A 16,753-nucleotide genomic window follows, 5' to 3' on the forward strand; every position below is an offset into this window, starting at 1 on the left:
AATCTACCCCGCAGATACTGCCTTAGTAGAGAACAAGTACGGAATATATCAAAGGACATCCTATCACGGTCCGAAATAAGACGTTCTGACAGGTTTGTGGCTTCTTACTCATAACATGTGGTTTTATGTTAAAAGGTTTGCTGCGGATTGTATAATTTTGGATTTTGGATTTTGGTAGGTAATACTAAGATGAGGAAACTGCTCGATGGTCAGTTGTAAGCATATCAGATCCCAGACAACCGATCAACTAATTCTAGGACCCAGAACTGCTTGTTGTTATTTTCAAAGCGGCAACAAACATACCCTAAATAATTTTGTTCCAGGCTATAGCGTTAACAGTTCTTGACTGGATACAATTATCGGTCCATTCCGGTTACGTCGACCCATCTGTTATTGAAGGGTGCTTCGTGGAGAGGAAGGAGCACTGAATACAAAGATTTGTTTTTTGTAGCCAGTTTTTATGTCAGCTATTCCCATAGTTCCGAAACTTTGTGGTTTGTTCACGGTGTCACTAAAAATTAAAAGGTGTGGAGCAAAATCGAATAAACCAATGATTTAATATTCCATGTGATGACAGTTTGTTGTTTTATTGAGTACTTCTAAATACAAAATGCTGACTACGGTGTTTAATAGACATTTATATAGGGAATTATTACATAAAATATAGTAGCACAACATGTAATTCTTCCGTGAGTCTTATTAAGATAAAGCTTTCATTCACCCTTATCCATGCTCCGCAGCAAAGTGAAGAATGAAAACGATGTTGTGATGATCTGCAATGAAAATGATAAACGATGTCTTTTTAGAACGCAACTTATATTTCTAAGTAAACTAAGAAAGACGATGTGAAAAAATCTTGAAAACGTGTTGGCCCAAAGGAACACCAAATGCGCTTAAGATATTATATAGCTATGGATTGTGTTAAGAATAAACTGCTTACCCCACGAAACTTTTCCAAACGTAAGGGATAAAGTTTGCCAGCCGTGAATTCGAAAGTTTTTGAGCACTCGTCAAAAATAACAGATAATCGGCGCGTACCTCACGGAGATGCAAGTACCAAGGACTACGTAATAGAGCCTCACCGCAGCGTTGACTTCCTATATAGATTATCTCGCTGGCATAGCAAGTCATAAATAATTCACTCAGCCCCAAAAACAAGTAATGACTTAAAGAAACTAATTTCAGAAAAGTTTTTCCCTCCGATAACTGATCCGATGGCAATCAAAGAAAAGCAATAAGTAGATATTAATTAGAGTTCGTTCATATTAGATAACTCACCTTGACTATATTAAAGGCGGAAATGCAAAGGTAGAGTGTGACCACAAACGTTTTCATCAACCAAATAAAATTAAATAATCTCTCCATTTTACGCAAAACATCCATAATGAAAATATGATGTTCGACACAAGGCCTTAAAGCGTACTTAAAGGCTTCTCGAAAGCTACGAGGTCTCGCTGTATCAGTTGAATTTAGTACGTGAGGTAAGCAATCCAAATCGAAAGGTAATTCGTCCGTAACATAATACTCATTGATCTCCTCATTTGGCATCCGTTCTTTATCTCGTAATTCTCTTGATGAATCAATTTAAAGAAAATATTAAAAATAAATTACTTTAAACTTAGTAAAGACACAAATCTCTTGTTTGTCAGTTATACTTTTATGGAACTCTAGATCTACATACGCAATATTGTTTCCATACATATAAAAAATGGGCAAAGTTCGATTAAACAAAATGTTTCAAAAATCGAATAAACTGTTAAGATGAAAAATATTACGTCATGCGAAATAATTTGAAGAATTTTAAGATCTCTCTTATATAATCGATAACGTTTTATAAATTTACAGCACTATTCACATGCCTTCACAAAAATTCCAACTCTCATCATTGTGAATTTTTCGAATTATCTAAGGTTAACCTTAGGTAAATTCAAAAGCTCAAAAGCTCACAACTTCCTCGCAATTCTGTGATCTTTAAAAGCAAACCTCACAAGTTCTTCCTCACAAATCAGGTCTAAGGTTCGCTCATGATAGGTCTGTTATTATATATTTTTATGTTAAATTTTAGTTTATGGTCATTAAATAAGAGCTACCATATTTCCGAAATCACTCATGTTCTAAAGCTAAGTCTATTTAGGACATAACCTCTAAATTAAGTTCATATTTACATTAATTCACTTTTGCTTGCACCCATATAAATGTAGGTCGTTGCCACTATATTCTTCAAACTGCAGTACAGAATATCGAATTGTCCGGAGAGTAAGTAACAAAGTGACATGAAGTAAGCGGTGTTAACCATAAATAAAGCCGAGAATTGTACTTGCGCCACGGTTTGAAAAAAGTAAGCGATTTCGTAAATGAACGGTGCCTGAAAGTAAAATTAACATTTATTTATCTTTAAAAATATTTGTTTCTTTAAGTGAGTTTAGTTGAACCTTATAGTCCACAGGATACCAACAGACCAGCGGCAGCGTTCGGCTTCTGTATATAATTGGCATAAACAATAGAAATACTGTAGCTGAGATAGAGCAGACAACTAATATTTTTATGCCCTTATTGATCTTTTCCGAGAAGGCTTTCATGGTGACGTAAGAAAATCCTAAAAAACAAATACAAATGGATTGTATGTATTAGAGTGACTACTACATACTAATAACATTCTAATGTTTGATAAAAATTTACCGCTACCAAAATGTGAAAGTTATGTAAAAGCGAACCTAAATATGTTCGAACTTGCGGTTGATTTATACCGTATATATCGGTCCAGCCTTCTTTTCTTGATAAAAATGTGTCTTTGTGCCCAAAATGGAAAATCGCATGATTATTTCCCCTAGCCCCAAATATACTTACTTTCGCTTGGCTTTATAAGATACTACTGTGATCAAATTGAAAGGTGAATTTTGTTATATTTGTAAAATCTTTATTTATTCTTATACAATACACTTATGCATCATAGTCATCATAGTACTTGGAAAAATCCTCCGTCGTGACGGTCATGAGAGCCTTCTTCGATTCAGCTTTTACATCCTCAATTGAGTCAAAACGGTGTCCTCGAAGTGGTCTTTTGAATTTGCTGAATAGCCAGAAGTCACACGGGGCCAAATCAGGCGAATACGGTGGTTTCGAAACGATACGGAGGCTGCTATATACATATATTTCTGGCCTAGGCAAAACTAAGTGCTGTCAGGTGCAATCTGACATTTCCTTTGGAAAGTTTGACATTTTTTAGCATAACATCACTCAGAACGTTTTGTCATTTAATCGTGAATGGTTATATTTACAGAGAATTAAAAAATTCATCTTGGCCAAAAAATGGAATTAACTCGTGAACATTTTCGTGTGATCATTTTTCACAACTTTCGACGTGGCTTATCACGACAAGAGTGCATCGATGAACTAAAATCTTTGTATGGCTATGAAGCAAAATAGCTGGTACAACGAATTCAATCGTGGCCGACACTCGCTCAAAGACGAATTCCGTGAAGGTCGTCCAAAAACAGCCGTGGTGCCAGAAAACATCGATGCCGTACGTGAACTGATAATGCAAGACCGTCATGTAACATACCCTCAGATAGAGGCATGCCTATGCATTTCTCCCACCAGCATACATTCGATATTGCATGAACACCTGGCCGTAAAAAAGGTTTGTTCTCGTTGGATCCCGCACAATTTGACAATCGCTCAAAAAAAGGCTCGTGTGGATTGGTGTAAAGAAATGCTGAAAAAATACGATCGCGGTGCTTCAAAAGGCGTTTATAAGATCGTCACAGGTGACGAATCATGGATCTATGCGTATGAGCCCGAAACAAAACAACAATCGACTGTGTGGGTCTTCCAAGACGAGCCAAATCCAACGAAAGTTGTTCCTGGAAAAAGCACTTCGAAGCAAATGGTCGCCTGTTTCTTCAACAAAACTGGTCATGTGGCAACTGTTCCGCTTGAGCAACGTAGGACGGTCAATTCTGAGTGGTACACCACCATTTGTTTGCCTGAAGTCTTCGGAGAAATTCGAAAAACGAACAAGAGAAGACGAATCATTGCGCACCATGACAATGCGAGCTCTTAAACATCGGCTCAAACCAGCGCCTTTCTGACCGGCCAAAACGTCGAATTGATGCGTCATCCGCCGTACAGCCCTGACTTGACACCCAATGACTTCTTTTTATTCCCACACATCAAGAAAATAATGCGTGGTCAACGATTTTCGTCGCCAGAAGATGCTGTTGAAACATTCAAAAACCATGTTTTGGAGGTGTCTCAATCGGAGTGGAAAAAGTGCTTCGAAAATTGGTTTGAGCGCATGCAAAAGTGTATAAATCTTGATGGAGAATATTTTGAAAAACAATAAAACCATTTTCGTCGATAAATATTCCTATTTTCATTATTAGGCCAGAAATATATATAGCAGCCCTCGTATTTGTTGATCACGAATGATCACGAATAACTATAATATTGACGATTTTCAAGCACCGTTTCTTTGACTTGTTTGACGTGATGTTGATCAGTCGATGTTTTTGGCCGAATTGACACCACAGCTTTCTCAACACTTTCATGACCGGCTTTGAACTCGTTATACCACTTGTAAACACTTTTAGAAGACACAGTTTGATGCCCAACAGCTTTTCGCAACATCCACAACGTTTCTGCAGGCGAAACTTCACTACGCAAACAAAATTTAATCACACTTCTTTGTTCAATAAACTCAGACAGTAAAATTCTAGAAATATGTCAGTAATAACGAGCCACATATTCTCTTCCAATGCGTCAATCTTCTGCGGAGACATACGACTTTACACTACCTTACAAAAAATAGTCCAGGGGTGTTGAATCTTACGGCATTGAAGGCCAGTTCACAGGTTCACGGTGCGCAATAATGCGTTCACCAAAAGTTTCCTTAAATAATTTGATGGTTACGATGGCTGTACGACATGTAGCGAAGTTTGTTGGGAACCGAAGGTCGTTCACATCAACATCCTCCAATTCAGGTACGAAGAAGTCATTAATCATGGCTCTATAGCATTCCCCTAGACTGCAACATTATGGCCGGCTTCAGTTTTGAAGATATATGGACCAAAGATTACGGTATCCTCCAGTTATTTTGCCCTCATATTCCGAAAACTTAAAATTTCAACTCTTTGGTTAAGTTCATAACACCTTTATAGCATTTGAGTTCGCTCGTTAAAAGATAAATGTAGTATTGAAATTAAGTGAGTCTATGACCCATAATACAAATGAAAAATATACCAAATATGGTTTGGCTCAGAGATATTTTTGTTGAACAACGAATATCGAATTTTTTCAGCAAAGGTTTGTCAATACCTGATTGTCTTTCCTTTGAAACATGCAAATCGCGGGAGTATAAAATGTTCGGTTGCTCTCGAGCTTAGCCCGTTTTACATTTTTATAATTGTCCTAATGCAAAAAAGGAACAACTTTTTTAATATGTAATTAAATTTAAAATATATCATTAAAAATTAAAACTATATTAAGTTACTTCACGAAAAGATATCGTTGCCATTGCCGACAAGTTTTAAAACCATAGAACTACAGAGTCTATAAAATTTGCTTCGAAATTCTTTACTTCAAATTGCGTTACCAAAATCGGTTCTATCATGTGCGAATTCGTATATCGAACGTTCGTTTGGCATATCGAAAATTAAAAATCTATTTATTATTTTCTACGGAAATCTCTCTCTTCTCTAAAAATAAATTTACATTTCACACTGCTACCACTTACCGACAGCCGAATGAACTGTATATTTTTCATTGAAGTAATCTAAAATTCCATTGCTAAGATCGGGGTACACACGTCGATAAATCAACTTTACGAAAATAACATAAAAGTACAACAACGCCTGTATGCCCATACTTATGAGAAACTCTAAATCTCCATTGTCATAATTGAAGTAAATAGTACAAAGGTAGAGCACTAACATGTGAAGCATCATTAAATCAAGAAATATGTCCAGAATTAAATTAAGTAGCACACTATAACGATGAAACCGTTGCGGCAGAAATTCTTCAAACGGTATTGGACGTATCGCAGTTATATACAAAAGCCCACGAACATATCGGAATAGATCGCAACGATTTTCGTTCGATATGCAACCGTTCGGGTTAGCACAACGCTCGGCTTTACCGATATTTCGTTCCTTTGCTGGAATCATTTCACGAAACTCAGTGACTTACTATTTTCTAGCGCTTCAGAAAGCGTTCTTTTATAGGTTTTTTGCGAGAATTGCCTTATTTGTTGTTGCAAGTAAGAAACGCCTTCTAACTGTTCGAAATTCGAGGCGTAATTATGCAAAATGTAAAGGTATTAAGCGTACTCTATTAACACCTCGGGTCGTTAATACAACTAATGACATTTTAATTTAGGGTTAGTGCTGAAAAGTTCTGTATTTATGCACAAATGACGTTGTTTTAATAACTGATTTCGGTATTCTATTTTAGTATTCAAGTACTCACTTGATATGCGTGTTCCTTAGTACAAAAAAAGTTCGAGACTGACACGCCCACAAATCGTCATTAATCGAAAACACATAAAGTTCCATAACTAACCACTAAAATAAGATATGGGACGGAATCTATTGTCAGATTCCACGCCTACTTCCCATATAGCACAAGTTTGAATTCCACTTGATTCGTTCAGTTTACAGTACAAAAATCAAGATGCAATTCACTTTATGATTTTGGAATTGATTTAAGAAATGTTTAACTTTAAACTACGAGTATAATTTTATTTCTTATACAGGTTTCAACATTTAATTAAGAGCATAAAATCAATGCGGTGTTTGCTCATTTTACTAAATGTTTCTACTATTTATTCTGATACCACAGCAATTTCGTAGTTTATGTTGAGGAGTTCTAAGCCATTCAATCTTTTCTGGAGCATCGTTATTCTGAGCCATGTGTTGATTCGGCGCAAAGAAGAAAAGAAGAAAGTTCAGCGCTAGCAATTATGGCTGGCAAAATGCAGAGTACGTGAGGGAGAATATGAATCGACGGATATATGTATATCATTATCGCAAGTGCTGAGGCTTTCTAAGGCAAAAAGCACTTGTGTTCTCCTAGTCATATTCATTTTCCATGGTTGTTGAAAAAGCGTTACTTCTGCTTTGAGCTTCGTTTTTTTCGTTTCTTTGTTTCCGGGCAAGATTTTCCCAAAACGTCTTATTAGGCATTCAATGAGTGAAGTTAAATTTTGGTAACAGCTGTCTCAAATTGAAACTTTCAAGAACTTCATCGAAAAACCGCGTTTTTAAATCGTGCATGACGGTGTCAATGAGTGGAATGTATGCAGAAACCCTGTAAAAGCCTTCACAGCTTTGAGATGGGTGATTGTTTCGATGACTCTGACGACCACATGTCATTCTTCGCGTGTTCAGTGTTGCAACCAATGTTGTTATGGCGTTTGATGCTTTCGCAAGGTCGATTGATTCGTTCTGCCGAATCACACTAAGTGGCTGCGTCAGTGACAAAACATCACTAAGACAAAAAATTCCAATAATAAATTCGAAGTTGCACAGTAGTCACAGTACTAAATTCGACGCTTTTACTGCAGTCGTTCTATTCTTCCATTCGCTTATTTTTGTCAGTACTTGAACGATTTCTGGAAGAGTGACTGTGAATTGATGAACGGCATCATGCCTTTGTACCCACCTTGTCTCACAAAGCTGCACAATTTTTCTGCCCAAGAATTGAGCTAAAATAGTGTTACGTTTCGGTCTTGAAACTTGGAAAAATGTTGTAACTTCTCTGAATATTTCATATATCTTTCCAATCAAGGCAATTTTTGTAGCTACTTTTTGTATTTCCTTTACAGCTCCGCGATCTCCCAACATAGCAATGCAACCATCTGTACCTATTGCAACGCATTTCTGAACATCCAGCCCCATATCTATCATGTCTTTCAAAACCAACTGTCCTAACGCAGCTTCCGTGAGGGAAATCTCCTCGTGGTTGTTTTCTTCAATACTTACATAATGTATATACAAGGTCTGTCGCAAAAGAAGCAGAACTTTTTAAATATAACTGTTTCTGGTGCCGCCACTTATTGATGTGTATGTGAAATAAAAAGTTTGACCTCTTGTTGACATTTCGCAAAAATTTTAAGACAATTGGATAACTACAATCGATGTTATCGATCAAAAAGTGACAGCAGCTTTTGGTCATCGGTCGTAAAATGCAAAGAGCCAACATTAAATTTTCTTTTTAAACTTGAGAAAACGTTTGCTGAAACATTTAAAATGATGAAAAAAGTTTATGGTGATCAGTGCCTATCCTGTAGTAATGTGCATGAATGGGTTAAGCGATTCCAAGAAGGTCGGGAGGACCTCTGTGACGATCAGAACTCGGTCGTCTTCAGAAGTCAAAAATAAAGACAATGCTGATTTGTTTTTACGATTCCGAGGGTATTGTAAACCGAGAGTTCGTCCCACCTGGCCAAACGATTAATGCTGTGTTTTACCTTGGTGTTATGAAGCTCCTTTTGTCACGCATTCGTCGTGCTCGACCACAATACCGTGAGGCAGGGTCCTGGCGCCTGTTGCACGATAATGCGCCGTGTCATCGGTCGACGCTTGTCACTGATTTTTTGACAAAAAACTCCATATTAACCACTAATCACTCACTCTACTCACCTGATCTGGCACCCTGTGATTTTTTACCTATTTGGAAAACTTCATTTGCCTATGAAAGGACACTGGTTTCAGGACATTTCAGCTGTCCAAAAGGCGACGGCCGATATTCTCAAGAGCATTCCGAAAAATGACCTTAAACACTCATTTGAAATGCTAATTGACCGGGCTAAACGCTGTATCGAAGCACAAGGAAACTACTTTGAATAAAAATATATAACTTTTGAAAAATATTAATTTTTTGTTGTTTTGTTAACAGTCCTGTTTCTTTTGCGACAGACCTTGTTCTTCAATAATTATACTACTGTGATCGAATTGAAAGGAGAATTTTTAATCATTTGACAATGTATCTTTACGAAATTTGGTATAGATTATTTTCTGAAGCAACTATGTAATCTCCAAAGAAATTGTTCAGATCGGCTGACTATAGCATATAGCCGCCATACAAACCGAACCGAATCAAGGGCTTGTATGGAAAACTTTTGCATTTGATGTGGTATCTTCACAAAATTTAATGGGTTACTGCTTAAGGTAATAATATAATATCCGAAAAAATTGTTCAGATCGGATTACTATAACGTATAGCTTCCAACAAACTGAACACATACCTACTAAAAGAAATGCACCTCTGAAGGGTATATTGGCTTCGGTGAAGCCGAAGTTAACGCTTTTTCTTGTTTTTTTTCTGTAAGTAGGTAGTACTGTTAATGACAACTACGCTAAATTTCACGTCAAAATAACATTAGTATTTGAGATACGCGTCGTTTTGTGAGGCTCTAAAAGTGAATTCTTCGATTATGATTGTCCGAAAGTATCAATTAATGTCTGAGATATATATTTGAAATTCAGGGATAATACTCCTCTGACAGGTCTGTGTGTCAAAAATGGCTTCATTCGGACCAATACTTCTCTTAGCCCCCATATACCTAATATAAAGATAATATAAAGAACTTTCGGGTGTCTTTGTACCGTATATCGACCAATATTTGGGCTATCTCTACTAAAATGGGAGAGTGAAAACTTGGCGTAGCCCCCACATTACTAATATCAGGATTTCCGATCCTCCGACTGAGTTTAATCTATAAGATTGGTTTTACACCTTAAAGTATTTCCACGGCTTTGATTTTTGCTAGTTTCAAAAGTATAAAATGTTCGGTTCCACCCCAACTTACCCCTTCCTTACTGGTTGAAATACGATTTATACTTTGCTTCAAAACAGGCCTCAGCTTCGGCGATCACCTCTTCATGTGACGCATTCACTTTCTTTTGAGTTATGAGAACATGAAATAGTCATGGGGGCCAGATTTGGAGAATATGGTGGTTGCGGAAGCATTTCGAAACCCAATTCATTGATTCGTTTCACTGACCTGTGACACGGTACATTGCCTTGGTGAAATAGCACTTTCTGTTTCTTGAAATGTGGCTGTTGATGGTTCTTCCTTTTTCAAGATAGTCCAAAATACAGACTGGGGTTTATTAAGCTTCAACATATCAACTGCTCTGAATCATCAAGCCGTCGTGGATTTTGCTCGAGAGTGAGCTCGAGCGACACCCACCTTGTACAGAGCTTACTCATACCAAATATTCATGATTGCTATCACGAACTATTTCACTTTACGATCATCCAAAATTATTTTGTGGACTTTTTTGTTCGGTAACAACCTCTTTTGGGCGTACACGGCGTAACTTCACCACCTCTAAATTTAGTATACCATTCGTTGATGGTTGATCTTCCTGGAACAGTATCCGGAATTTCATCATCAAGCCAAGTTTTCGCTTCAACTGTATTTTTTCTGCTCATCTACGAATTCTTACTTTTTTTACGCGCTTATCAAGCTTTATCAATTTTTACTCAAGTTACAGTTTGCACGGACGAATGAGAGGGGGGACAGACAGACAGACTCTCAGATTTCAACTTGTCTCTTCATCCTAATTATTCATATATGTATGTATATATAACCCTATATCTTTCTCGATTAGTTCTACGTACAACCGTTAGATGAACAAAACTATAATACTCCGTAGCAAACAAATCCCATATAAATACATACATACGTACGTATATAAGATATGAAGAGCATCGGCAATAAACAAGAAAAACGCAAAATTCAAGCATATTTTTTGTTTTTATGTATGCTACGTACACACACACCAACTCTTCGTCTAACGCCTCTTACCAACAGGTGCTACTATGGACTGTCTTGGCAATTGAAAAGTAAAGTCCTCTCTAGAAGAACAAATCCCAAACTCTACAAGTCCCTCATTATTCCCGTCCTGCTATATGGAACAGAGGGATGGACGATGACAACTTTTGATGAGTCGGCCTAACGGGTTTTCGAGAGAAATGTTTAGCAATATTGCAACTGATGAAATGATGAGTTATACGAGATATATGGCGACATTGACAGTGAATCAAGACAACCAACTACCATACGCTGGCTAGGTCATGTCGTCCAAATGGATGAAAACACTCCAGCTCTGAGAGTATTCGACGCAGTACCCACCGGGGGAAGCAAAGGAAGTGGAAGACCTTAACATCGTTAAAAATACCAGATGGAGGTGAACCTGGATACACTTGGAATCTCCAATTAGCTCCAAACAGTGAAAAGGAAGAATGATTGGCGCGCCTTGTAACGAAGGAGATTTTAAGAACTTTTTAAATTGAGTGAACTTTACTCAGCGATCTGGATACCTACAATTTTAAGATTAGATAATTTAAATTTAGATAATTAATCTTAACGTGGAGATATTTAACTCAGAAACTTTAGACAAAGATTGAAGTTCAGGAGAGTAAAAAAGAACACGCGATCATATGTTTAAATGATCAAAATCACCACTTCATTTGGCAATAGAAGATGGATATTTCTTTCCTTTCTTTTTGATCTTGTCATTGTGTGTTCTGACAGGTTTACAGCTTCTTCACCATGACAGGTGGTTTCTCGGTATCGGACTTCACAATTTTTTATTTTGGTAAGTAGTATTAAGGTAAGGAAATAAAAATGGCTAGTTCTGAAAGATAACCGGTCAGCAATTGATATATGTTTTTTTTATTACAGAATTTTGGTTTTTTGTTTTTGTTGTCGACTCATATCATACAGAAAGAGGACTAAACTCTTGCCATGAAGCATCTTCTTAAATTAAAACCGTATACAGAAAATAGAGCAGCATTGCTATCGAGGTTTGGAAGATTCGAAAAGTCGCCGTCACATCTTACGTCAATCCATCTACATGAGAGTAAACTCAGCACACTTAGAGGAAAGCACTTAGTGAGTATTCAGCTTCCTGTTTATCTATTTGACAATCACAGACCGTGTAATCGAATTTAGTACTTGAATACTAAACTAAAATACCGGAAGTAGTTATTAAAGCACCGTCATTTGTGCATAAATACAGCCCTTTTCAGCACTAACCCTAAATTAAAATGTCATTAGTTATATTAACGACCCGAGGTGTTAATAAAGTACGCTAATGCCCTTACGTGTTGCAAAAATACGCCTCGAATTTCGAACAGTTAGAGGGCGTTTTTTACTTGCAACAACAAATACTGCAATTCTCGCAAAAAACCTATAAAAGAACGCTTTCTGAGGCGCTAGAAAATAGTAAGTGACTTGAAAGATCTGGGTTTCGTGCAATGATTCCAGCAAGGAAACGAAATATCGGTAAAGCCGAGCGTTGTGCGAACCCGAACGGTTGCATATCGAACGAAAATCGTTGCGATCTATTCCGATATATGCGTTGGCTTTTGTATATAACTGCGATACGTCCAATACCGTTTGAAGAATTTCTGCCGACCCGCTTTCATCGTTACAGTGTACCACTTAATTTAATTCTGGACATATTTCTCGATTTAATGGTGTTTCATATGTTAGTGCTCTACCTCTGTACTATTTACATCAATTATAAAAATGGCGATTTGGACTTTCTAATAAGTGTGGGCATACAGGCGTTGTTGTACTTTTATGCTACTCTCGTAAAGTTTATTTTTCGACGTGTGTACCCCGATCTTAGCAATGGAATTTTGGATTACTTCAATGAAGAATATGTAGTTCATTCGGCTGTCGGTAAGTGGTAGCAGTGTCAAATGTAAATTTATTTTTAGAGAAGAGAGAGGTTTTCGTGGAAAATAATAATAAAAAGATTTTTAAATTTCGATATGCCAAAAAAAAAAGAATTTCGAAGCAAAGTTTATAGACTAATATCTTAATTTAGTTTTAATTTTTAATGATATATTTTGAATTTAATTGCAAACAAAGTTGATCCTTTTTTGTATTAGGACAATTAAAAAAATGTAAGACGGGCTAAGCTCGAGAGCAACCGAACATTTTATACTCCCGCGATGTGCAAGGTTCAAAGGAAGAAATACATTCAGGTATTGACAAACCTTTGCTGAAAAGATTCGATATTCGTTGTTAAACAAAAATATCTCTGGGTCAAACCATATTTGGTATATTTTTCATTTGCATGATAGGTCTTAGCTAGACTCACGTAATTTCAATACTACATTTATCGAAATCAAATGCTATAAAGGTGTTATAAACTTAACCAAAGAGACGAAATTTAAAGTTTTCGGAACATGAGGGCAATGTAACTGGAGTCGAGGATACCGTAAGGTTTGAGGATGGAATCTTTGGTACATACATATGAAAAACTGAAGCCATTGCAGTCAATGGAGAAATCTATAGAGCCATGATTAATGACTTTTTCGTGCCTGAATTGGAGGATGTTGATGTGGACGACTTTTGCTTCAAACAACATGGCGTTACATGCCATACAGCTGACCAAACAGTTAATTTATTTGAGGAAACTTTTGATGAACGCATTATATCGCGTCGTGAGCCTGTGGAATGGCCTCCTAGATAGTGCGTTTTTACTTTTTTGGGGTTATACATATGATCTGCGGATAAACTTGAGAAGATTGACGTCTTGCAAGAGAATACTTGGCTCGTTATTGCTGACATTCCAACAACAACCGGTTCTACGTACCGGAATTGACACGGATTTCACTCGGCCATGGGCTGTTATTTCGGTGATCTAACCCCGTTTAGATCGGTAAGTTTTAGTCTAAGTTTGTTGCCACTGGAGCAAGGCCTTGCAGCAGGTTTGCTCCATATCCTCCTACCTCGTGCTGGCATGGAGTCCAACCCGGGCCCGGAGGGATTTTTCTGCTGCGTTGGCGCTAGAAGGCTCCATTCAAACTCCACAGATGTAATACATGCAATGGACGGAGTCATCTTATGTCCTGCGTGCAATGAGTCTCCGCATGACACAGACCACCTGGACCTTATGTTAGATGACATAGACGACAACCTGGTTAACCCGTTATAACAACTGACATGTGGCCCGAATACTGCTATAAGTGGTCGAAAATTAGGCCTCGTGGATGGGATTTATTGGAGCCAGCCACGTGGCTTTTATTATGTTTTAGCTGCAGCCTTCTTACTCAAAGCGGGTATTGACGCGATTTTATATAATTCTAGAATTACAACTTACTATGGTATTACCAAAAATACCCCTCAGAGTTTTATTAAAATACCACACAGATTGACCGATATGTATCGTATAAAGCCAAGCAGATTTAAGAATATTTGGGGCTAGGATAAATAATGATGCGACCGAACGCACGGTTGGACCGATATATGTATACGGTATTAATCAACCGCAAGTTCGAAAATATTTAGGTATATTACTTATGGAAAGTATTGGTATAAACGATCGATTTTACACAACTTTCACATTTTGGTAAAGTTGGTAGCGGAATATTTTTGATCAAACTCTAATACATGCAATCCATTACCCAATCACATTTTTATTTTTTATTTTTTTTTAGGATTTTCTTACGTCACCATGAAATTGTGCTCGGAAAAGGTCAATAACGGCATAAAAATATTAGTTGTCTGCTGTAACTCAGCTATAGTATTTCAATTGTTTATGCCAATTATATACAGAAGCCGAATGCTGCCGCTGGTCTGTTGGTATCCTGTGGACTATAAGGTTCAACTAAACTCACTTAAAGAAACAAATATTTTTGTAGATAAATAAATGTTAATTTTATTTTCAGGCACCGTTCATTTACGAAATCGCTTACTTTTTTCAAACCGTGGCGCAAGTACAACTATCGGCTTTATTTATGGTTAGCTGCGCCTACTTCTTGTCACTTTGTTACTTACTCTCCGGACAATTCGATATTCTGAACTGCAGTTTGAAGAATATAGTGGCAACGACCTACATTTATATGGGTGCAAGCAAAAGTGAATTAATGTAAATATGAACTTAATTTAGAGGTTATGATCGAAAAGCTCTTATACCAACATTTAATTAAAAAAAACTATTAAATAACAGTCCTATTCTTAGAAAAACTCACAACTGATTTGTGAGGAAAAAATGCTTATTTTATGAGGTTTGCTTTCGAAGATCATAGAATTGTGAGAAATTTGTAAGCTTTTGAGCTTTTGAATTTACCTAAGGTTAACCTTAGATAATTCGAAAAACTCACAATGGTGAGAGTTGGAATTTTTGTGAAGGCATGTGAATAGTGCTGTAAATTTATAAAACGTTATCGATTATATAAGAGAGATCTTAAAATTCTTCAAATTAATTTACATGACGTAATATTTTTCATCTTAACAGTTTATTCGACTTTTGAAACATTTTGTTTAATCGAACTTTGCCCATTTTTTATATGTATGGAAACAATATTGCGTATGTAGATCTAGAGTTCCATAGAAGTATAACTGACAAACAAGAGATTTGTGTCTTTACTAAGTTTAAAGTAATTTATTTTTAATATTTTCTTTAAATTGATTCATCAAGAGAATTACGAGATAAAGAACGGATGCCAAATGAGGAGATCAATGAGTATTATGTTACGGACGAATTACCTTTTGATTTGGATTGCTTACCTCACGTAGTAAATTCAACTGATACAGCGAGACCTCGTAGCTTTCGAGAAGCCTTTAAGTACGCTTTAAGGCCTTGTGTCGAACATCATATTTTCATTATGGATGTTTTGCGTAAAGTGGAGAAATTATTTAGTTTTACGTGGTTGGTGAAAACGTTTGAGGTCACACTCTTCATTTGCATGGCCGCCTTTAATATAGTCAAGGTGAGTTATTAAATATGAATGAGCTTTAATTAATATCTTACTTATTGCTTTTCATTTTGCTTTCTTTGATTACCTACGGATCAGTTATCGGAGGGCAAAACTTTTCTGAAGTTATTTTCTATAAGTCATTACTTGTTTTTGGGGCTGAGTGAATTATTTATGATTTGCTATGCCAGCGAGATAATCTATATAGGAAGTCAACGCTGCGGTGAGGCTCTATTACGTAGTCCTTGGTACTTGCATCTCCGTGAGGTACGCGCCGATTATCTGTTATTTTTGACGAGTGCTCAAAAAACTTTCGAATTCACGGCTGGCAAACTTTATCCCTTACGTTTGGAAAAGTTTCGTGGGGTAAGCAGTTTATTCTTAACACAATCCATAGCTATGTAATATCTTAAGCGCATTTGGTGTTCCTTTGGGCCAACACGTTTTCAAGATTTTTTCACATCGTCTTTCTTAGTTTACTTAGAAATATAAGTTGCGTTCTAAAAAGACATCGTTTATCATTTTCATTGCAGATCATCACAACATCGTTTTCATTCTTCACTTTACTGCGGAGCATGGATAAGGGTGAATGAAAGCTTTATCTTAATAAGGCTCACGGAAGAATTACAAGTTCGACTATATTATATTTAATAATATTGTAAGCACACGTCTGTTATGCATCGTAGTCAACATTTCGTATTTAGAAGTACTCAATAAAGCACTGTTGGCATCTTTTAACTATATTTTAAGACTTAGTAAAGTAAAATCGCGCAAAAGTAAACTCGCGAGAAAGTTAAACCTTCGGCTAAGTTGACCGATTTTGAGCGACCACGTACCGCTCCAAAAAGTTAGCTTTTGGTCACCTTTTTTGAGCTTATTTTTTTTTCCAAACCCAACTGTTTGTTTGACAAGAAAAACAATTGCTATGTATTCTCCGAATTTCTATGGAAAAAATTATTGTCGGTGTCGCGAGGAACATACGTAGTTTGTCATGAACGTTTGAGCTTGTGAGTTGTTTATAGTTAGTGTG

The 16,753-nt window shown here is 36.7% G+C and overlaps 1 protein-coding gene and 1 pseudogene across 1 annotated transcript; one reads left to right on the top strand and one right to left on the bottom strand.

The window, feature by feature from the left end:
• Positions 1 to 623: 623 nt before the first annotated feature.
• Positions 624 to 5,790, bottom strand: LOC120766444 (annotated as a pseudogene).
• A 6,477-nt stretch (positions 5,791 to 12,267) lies between these two features.
• LOC120766706 (odorant receptor 83a-like) lies at positions 12,268 to 16,342 on the top strand. The gene is made up of 4 exons (XM_040092354.1): positions 12,268 to 12,697; positions 15,449 to 15,738; positions 15,823 to 16,089; positions 16,257 to 16,342. Exons 1-4 carry the CDS (start codon positions 12,268 to 12,270, stop codon positions 16,314 to 16,316), a joined length of 1,047 nt encoding a protein of 348 aa, XP_039948288.1. The 3' UTR covers positions 16,317 to 16,342.
• Positions 16,343 to 16,753: the final 411 nt, after the last annotated feature.

The sequence above is a fragment of the Bactrocera tryoni genome, chromosome 1 (assembly GCF_016617805.1).
Source record: "Bactrocera tryoni isolate S06 chromosome 1, CSIRO_BtryS06_freeze2, whole genome shotgun sequence".
NCBI lineage: Eukaryota > Metazoa > Arthropoda > Insecta > Diptera > Tephritidae > Bactrocera > Bactrocera tryoni.